The following is an 8,299-nucleotide window of genomic DNA, read 5'->3' on the forward strand; positions in this document are numbered from 1 at the left end:
ACTTTAGTATAACATGGGCGGGCATTTGTGACTCGGATTGGTACAGCGATCAAGTCCTAGGAACTTCAGCAAAGATGGCTGGATTTCCAGGTGTTTCTGCTTTATTCGAAAATTCAAACGAAGTGTTTTTGGATGTTTCAAAATTATTAATAACTTACGCGGATAATATTATCAGGTAACGTCGCTTTAATCTTCTGTTTATTGTTATCTCTGTTTTAGAGATTGAGCTGGCTTTGTGAAAGCTCAGTCATTTTGCTAAAGAAATAATGGTTAAATTCCAAATGACTTCCTGTACACAATAGAGTGCGTTATATAGGGTATAAGTTTATTACTTTGTGGGTATACAATTACTGACTGTGGCCATTTGTTTATTTGGTACAATTTGTCATTTGCCTATAAAAAATTCCACGATGAAAAGTGACCCACCACTGACCAGATCATGTTTGGGTGGTGGACCATTGTCAACACTGCAATGACCTTAACATAACATGGTAATAACATGGTAGTCAGCACTGCAATGACACTAACGTAACATGGTAATAACATGGTAGTGCGTGTTGTATTGGTATGAGTGTATTAGGTGCAACAGTGTTGTTGGGATTTTTAAATACTGTTTAATGGCCTCTCTATTAGAAATACCTACCATTTTTTCACTTGTTGTAGGTACACAGTTAAGCTGTTTTGTATTTTCAGACCCAGTGTGTAAAAATCCTTCTGCACTTTCTGATCACGGGATGCTGTTGGCTTTATATGTTTGGTTGGAGCACTACTCTTTTCTCAGCACCGACAATGTTTTTTTTTTAAATTCCCAACAACACTGCTGCATCTACTACACAAATACAAGTACAGCACATCCAAGTGTGTCATTGCAGTGGTGAGAATGATCCACCACCTAAATACCAAAAGATAACTGCTTAGTTGGGGTTTCTTTTGATTGAGGAATAGAGAGCATGGAGCAAACGTTGGTCTACATTCAGTAATTGTATACCCACAAAGCTCATCTGTATGACAGGTATAGCTTACAAAAGTATAATTGAACATAGGGGGTAAGTGTTCCGACAAGTCATTTTAGCAAGTCTTATCATGCCCAGGTCATTCGTAAATGCAGTTAATGTTTGGTGAAAATGGGTAGTAGCGTAGACTCTTTAAACATTTTTCATGCCACAACCTTGGTTCTCATTCCATACCTGAACACACATGCTGGAAAAAGGCAGCTGAAATACAGGTCATTTTAAATATTTTGCATTTGTCACCTATTAATGACATAATATTCATCATCTAGTTAAAGACGTTACTACTTTTAAAGGGCGGCACGGCGGCTAAGTGGGTAGCACTGTCGCCTCACAGCAAGAAGGTCCTGGGTTCGATCCCCAGGTGGGGCGGTCCGGGTCCTTTCTGTGTGGAGTTTGCATGTTCTCCCCGTGTCTGTATGGGTTTCCTCCGGGTGCGCCGGTTTCCTCCCACAGTCCAAAGACGTGCAAGTGAGGTGAATTGGAGATACTAATTGTCCATGACTGTGTTCGATATTAAACTTGTGAACTGATGAACCTTGTGTAATGAGTAACTACAGTTTCTGTCATGAATGTAACCAAAGTGTAAAACATGATGTTAAAATCCTAATAAACAAACAAACTAATTTTAAATGTACATGGTATGTTAAGAAGCTGCTAACTAGCTTTCTGTGTATGTGTTTTTGATATTTCTTAGGAACCCAAATGAAGAAAAATACAGATCCATTCGAATCGGCAACCCTACATTTGTCACCAAACTTCTTCCAATAAAAGGAGCGGTCGAGTGCCTCTTTGAAATGGGCTTTGAGGAGGTAACAATTTCTTTTTTTTGGCCCATTGCCCAATTGCCTGATTATTGTGGCACTCAGTTAAAGCTGTGACATGTAACTATTGAACATTTAAGAAATTGAGGACCTTATGGCATGAATATGTTATTTGAAGGAGCTTTTTTTGGAAATTTTGAAACACCAGTTATCAAGCAGTGATGAATCTGTGAGTCACAAGCTGCAAGTAGTGTTTAAGGTTCTGTCCTTCATATCAGTTTCGGATTAATCTCTTGCAAGCCACACCAGCATCTCAGCCGACTCTGAGTCTCAACCTCAAAGTTGATATCTAACTTTTGTTGTTATCTAAATTAACAAATAGATGCGTTATTACAGGTGTGTTACATTTTACAGCATTACAGTAAAAAATTCTCGCAACAGTAGATTACTGAACTACACCTAGTCTGGCTGAGTAAGGTCGCAGTCCAGCACATGTTTCAGACATACACTATAGGGACTTAAGGGGGCCCCTTTTGTTTTTATATAATGTAGTCCACCTTCCAAGAAGGATGACTAGCCATGTTGTAATAAATCTGTGTTCTTTATATGTAAACTGCTGATCTTTAGCTTTATAGAAAATACACTGTCCTTATGTGAGCGTCACTGAGCAGTAACGTTTTCTCATGACACATATTTCAATTCTTTACTTCTTCGCCACTGTCAGGCCGAGACCCACCTGTTTTTTCCGAGGTCAGCGTCTGTGGATCAGCTGAGACGGGTGAGAGAGTCTCTAGCTGCAGAAAGAAACCAGAGATTAGAAGCAGGTCAGTGTACATCTTACCCTCAGAATACAAGCCCGTGCAGCTCTACTGCCTCCGCTTCTCCTGCTTCTCCAACTCCTGTGCCTGCCACAGCCCCCCAACCTGCTGTACAACAGCAACAGTTCAGGGTAAGAAGGTTTACTTGTTGAAAATCGACTCTTTGTGAATGTACAGTAGAACTAGTGTGTCAAATTGATAGATAAGATTACTCTTTTTGGTATGATGCACAGTTTGAGCAGCTTTTAAGATTTTATACCCACATATTTTATATTGAATGCATGTACCCCATAAAACAAGCTGCATACCTTGAATTTGTGTTTACATTATTTTCACTTGCATCTTGACAGTTTAGCCTTTTCTTTTCCTGTTTTGCTCTTCACCTTTCGTATTGCGCCTTGTCAGTTCTGTACCTGTAGCCCACAGACATGTACTCATCATATATGAATAATATAATATTTCCCTTTTTTGTCTTAGATAAACAGCCCAACCTTCCTCAGGACTCTGCAAGCAAACTTTCAGCATGTGATGATGTATGAGAAATCTGACCTTCAGCAGAAAGCTTTGAGGTGTATACCACATGAACAGCTGAACTCCAGAGCAAAAGAACGACTTCAGCAGGCCAGAAAAGCAGACCCAGGTCCGAGCTCGACTCATTAATAGACACTTGGAAGAGCTGTTCTGTTTTGTTAAATGTGCTGTATATAGACTATACTGAGTGTCCTGTATATTAGCTTTAACAATAATAGTCAAGTGTGTTTGTGTGATGATTAATTAATCCTTGTTTATCTTTTATATATTTAGGTTGTGATCTTGCTGAGGAGGACTTGTTGGTAATGGAGTTGTTGCAGTGGTTTAAACAGGACTTCTTTTCCTGGGTGGACAGCCTGCCTTGCAGTCAGTGCCGGGGTAATACCCGCCACGCTGGTCCCCTGACACCTTCTACAGATGACCTTCGCTGGGATGCTGGCAATGTGGAAAACCACTTCTGTGACAGCTGTCACCTCATCAACAGATTTCCAAGGTACTGTGTTATTAAAGCCTAAACACTTGTACTAACTAATGGCACACGCTCATTTCTTGCCTTCTACACATCACTCGCTAAGTAAATTCATTTGAATAATTTCTCTATATTTGTGTTTAGGTACAACAATCCTGAGAAGCTGCTGGAGACCAGAAGGGGGCGCTGTGGGGAATGGGCCAACTGTTTCACTCTGTGCTGCAGGGCAGTGGGATTGGAGGCCAGGTATATCTGGGACTCCACAGGTATGCAGAACCTTTTCTCTCTCTTTTATTTAGATACACAATATGAATATGACCAAAGGTATGTGGACACTGGAACATGAGTTCGTTGGAAAATTTGAAATATTCTTTTATTTTATTTCATTTTCAGGTTTTAACACAGCTTGGTGGGTACAGTTTTCTCAGAATCACCGGGCGCAATGCAATAACAGACACAGGCAATCATGTCTGTATGTAGACATGGGGATTCGAACCCTGAATTCCAGCAGTACAGGGCTTGCTAAGTTGTACAAGTTGGAAGCTGAGTATTTATTTTATAGATATAAGTAACTGTATACACCTGTTAGAAATTGACATGGCTAAAACACCTGAATTTAATCTGTACAATAGAAGACGTGTCCATATACCTTTGGCCATATAGTATTATCTTCTCAGATGAGCGTGGCTGCATAAAATGAAGTGTGGTCTAAATGTTTTGAATGTAGAGCTTACCTTGGTTATTGATACCAATTTGACAAGCTTTTATTAATTATGATCTTGACAAACAGCCAGTATAATTACAGCTTAAATACAAAGTCAGACGACTATTTTATTGGTGATTTTGCAGATCATGTGTGGACGGAGGTGTACTCTCACTCTCAGCGCCGCTGGCTGCACTGTGATCCATGTGAAAATACGTGCGATAAACCTCTGCTGTATGAGATCGGCTGGGGCAAAAAACTCTCCTACATCTTTGCTTTTTCTAAAGATCAGGTAGAAACAAATGTCTTACTGGTCCTCTTTATCTTAAACCCTGTGTGTCTGTGAAGTTACACGTCCCTTTTGAACAATTTCAGGTGGTTGATGTGACATGGCGTTACTCCTGTAAACATGAGGAAGTCCTCTCCAGACGTACGAAGGTTCAGGAGACGTGGCTGCTACACACCGTCACTGGACTTAATTCTGTGGTAAGTAACATCACTGCCAGACACAACTGAGTGGTTTTTTTTCCCTTTTTTGTAAATATGTGATATTTCCAAAGCAGCAGTGTAGTAGAAGCAATAATATGTTAAGATTAAACAATACAATAAAAAAATTACATACATTTAATACAATTTTAATGTTTATTATTACGGAAATTATTAAACTTTTAGACCATTATTATTATTATTATTATTATTAAGCCAAATTCCCCTTGTCATTCATCACTGGGGGAATATTAAAGAATGTATATCTGTATGATCTTTGTAGAGCTGCCATACTTATATAGTTGCAGCCAACAAATAAAAGGGATCATTATTATGTTTAGCATTATTAAATCAACATTAAAAAGAATGAACGTGGTTTGTGGTTTGTTCTGTTGTGTTTACAGAAGCAGCAGTCACTGAATCCTGAGAGAAACCGGGAGCTGCTGGAGAGGTTGTTGGTGGAGCTAGTGGAGTTTATTTCCCCTAAGATTCCCAAACCGGGAGAACTAGGAGGCAGAATATCAGGATCTCTAGCCTGGAGGGCTGCACGTGAAGAGACTGGTGCTGCCAGTGCCAAAAAGGTAAATGAGAATGCCATAGTATAGCCCTCATTTACGACTGTAAATGGAATACAGTATTAATGAAATACTTTTGTTATTTTGAGCCCAGTTCACACTAACATTAATTAGCTTGAAATTTATGTGTTGGATTAGAGTTTTTATTTTGAAAATTTGTAGTAAAGTACAACATGAGAGACATGCACAAATGTTAACATTGTCATTTCCACTAGTTTTTGCTGTATTAAATGAATGACTTTCTGTTTTCAGAAGGCTGTAGAGTTTGTGTTCATCCCCACCGAGCCAGAAAAGTGTGCAAAGTTATTCCACCTGCAATATAATGTGACCAAAGACTCTTACTGCAGAGTGCATAATGGTGCAGAGAAGATCCAGGGCTGGGAAAACGCAGTGTGGAAGAATGAGTCTGTGTTCAGGAAGGAAGAGCAGGACTGGCAGATGGTTAGTTTCATGATAAATAACATAATTTCCCTAATGCAATTGTTATGTCGCTTGCAAAACAACCTGAACTGCAGCAGGTCCACCTCTTAGTGGCTTAAGAGAAACAACATTTTTGAGTGGCCTAAACAAATTGCTCAATGTTTGAAAAACCTGAGCCATTCGATTTCTTTGCATTGCAGTGGTTCATCATAAAGTGTATTTATTATTTATCAAGTTTAGTAACATGCATGTGTTGTTTCTCGTATCGTGTGCCAGGTGTACCTTGCCCGGACAGAGGGATCGATATCTGGCAGGGTGTGTTGGAAAATCATGTGTGCTCCTGTCGGGATGAAGATCAAGTCAGTCTCAGTCAGAGCCACCAGTCAGACCTTTCACTCTGCTGAAGTCCTTTGGAAACTACGCTCTGCCCAAACCACCATCGAGTTTCCCGGAGGTAAAACACCTGATAGACTGGTTACTCAGTTCCAGAGCTAAAGTCAAGAATAAACCCCTAAAATCAGAACATCAGCACAGATACAGATATATGGTCATGTCTGTTTTGTAACAGTTGTGCATGTCACAGTCAGGCATATTTAAAACATTAGATATTAAACAGCAGGTAAAAGACCTGAGTGACTCTGATTTAGTAATGTCAGTTAAAGCTTATACTTGTGCGGGAGAATGAAATTCTACTTCTTGATTTTGCAGATGGGGAAATGCACTCACCAGTAGGTTTCTCAGGATCTGGTGAACTGTTTGTAGAAGCAGAGCTGGGTGGAGGCGACGGAGACGCAGCTTGGCAACATGCTCAGCTTTTCAGACAGAGTATGAAGGAAGCAGAAGCACCTTCGTTAGAAATCCTTGTAGAAATGGAAGACGCCTGATAGATTATTGCTCCAGATTCTTTCTTTCTATTGAGAAACAAGAAATTGGTCAGTAATGTCTGAGTCTATGGTGAACGAAGTGTGAGTAGTAGAGACCTAGCACGCTCTCACTTTTAATCAAGTCTGCTCTGTGTGTTAGTGCTTTGTACATAGAAATATCAATGAAAAATGAAGTATAGGTCTGTGAAAGACAGGAAAGGGTTCAAATTATTACATTTTTATTTAACATGGTGAAACTTTGTGAGAGTCCAATCAAGTTATAAAGAGGACGGTTTTGAATACTCTATCCTCTGGAACTTTATGTTGAAATCTCCATACTTTGGTTTCATAGCAGATAGAACACTGTTACCAATGAGAAATATAAGAAAGCAGATGTTTTAATTATTTTTAATGTTTTACATTTTTTATTCATCGATTTTTATTTGTTTTGTTTATTACTAAGAATCCCTCCGGATTAAAGATGGGTGATGTTGTTAACGCCATGCACCTTCTGTATTTGTTTGCCCTGCTTGAGATTCGAACCCCTGGAATTCTTACCATTACACCACATGAGAAAAAAACTTAAATAATAGATTTAAATAAATACATTTAAATAAATAGTTATTGTGTTATTGCACAATTTAAACAGTGGAATTTGCACAAGAGTGTCCAAAGTTTTGCATAACACTGTTTTGTGATAGTAAGAAACAATGATGGCATAAAGATTTTGACACCCAACAATAGAATACTTAGAAAAGTGTATCAATGATGTTGATATAAAGTAATAATGTTATGTCATACCACACAGTCCGCTGTGTCTGTTTTTTTTTTTGTTTTTTTTTGCAATTTCTTAACTAAATAAATCGTTTTACAATACCATACTGGATGCTATTTACTGCTTTACCTTAGTAGTGTTACCCAGTTTATTATACTATAATAAGCTAAAACAAAACTATACATTGACAAATCTACCCCTTTTACTCCCTTTTTTGTAAGTTTTTGTATATCACCACTATGCACTGTCACATGATACAGTTACACTCAGTGTAAGATAAATGTACACTGAATGACTTCAAATGCACCTTAAACATGTTTTAACTGTCTTAAAAAGTTCTTTTTGTATTTCTCAAATCCTCTTCAAACATTGCACACACACATTTAGCCTAAGCTACAGCTATTACACTGTACAAATACATTTAAATTGAATGAAAGGTTCTACTTTTCAATATTTTATTGAAATATTTTTTCTAGAAATTACTCTTCCAAAATAACCTAAAACTTAAGAGTTTATTAAGTATTATTTAGACGGGGTTTCACCACCTACTATTTTCTGTGTGGTGAAAATGATTGTTAAAAGCTCTGCAACTTTATGAAAACACAATTTTTATAAATATGAAACTTTATACTACATAATCTTCTTGCAGGAAAAATTTGTTTTGCTTTTAAAAAACTGACCCAATTTTTAAAACATTTATAAAACTAGAGTCATTATAGTTATTGACAGCAAAAACTAAAAAAGTAAATAAACTGAAGTAAAATTAACTAACATTTAATCTAAATATGTGTAAACTATATACAATATAATAGTTCTAATTAATGTGTTGGCTTTTTACCTAACGTTAAATCCTCTTTAAAAAAAGTTAAATTACTTTATTTGTAT

The 8,299-nt window shown here is 37.7% G+C and overlaps 1 protein-coding gene across 1 annotated transcript; it reads left to right on the forward strand.

The window, feature by feature from the left end:
- Window positions 1-62: 62 nt before the first annotated feature.
- ngly1 (N-glycanase 1) lies at window positions 63-7,520 on the forward strand. The gene is made up of 12 exons (XM_062989851.1): window positions 63-175; window positions 1,708-1,822; window positions 2,499-2,723; window positions 3,070-3,232; window positions 3,397-3,616; window positions 3,737-3,858; window positions 4,442-4,587; window positions 4,671-4,781; window positions 5,186-5,362; window positions 5,609-5,797; window positions 6,053-6,230; window positions 6,485-7,520. The coding sequence occupies exons 1-12, from the start codon at window positions 75-77 to the stop codon at window positions 6,658-6,660; spliced, it is 1,923 nt and encodes a 640-aa protein (XP_062845921.1). The 5' UTR covers window positions 63-74; the 3' UTR covers window positions 6,661-7,520.
- Window positions 7,521-8,299: the final 779 nt, after the last annotated feature.

This window comes from Trichomycterus rosablanca, chromosome 2 (genome assembly GCF_030014385.1).
Source record: "Trichomycterus rosablanca isolate fTriRos1 chromosome 2, fTriRos1.hap1, whole genome shotgun sequence".
NCBI lineage: Eukaryota > Metazoa > Chordata > Actinopteri > Siluriformes > Trichomycteridae > Trichomycterus > Trichomycterus rosablanca.

Bases quoted from the DNA above. Each gene is read 5' to 3' on its own strand.
- ngly1 (XM_062989851.1), top strand. From the start codon at position 75: ATGGCTGGATTTCCAGGTGTTTCTGCTTTATTCGAAAATTCAAACGAA. The intron at 4,588-4,670 runs GTAGAAACAAAT...GAACAATTTCAG, and splicing joins TTGCTTTTTCTAAAGATCAG to GTGGTTGATGTGACATGGCG. The intron at 4,782-5,185 runs GTAAGTAACATC...TTGTGTTTACAG, and splicing joins TCACTGGACTTAATTCTGTG to AAGCAGCAGTCACTGAATCC.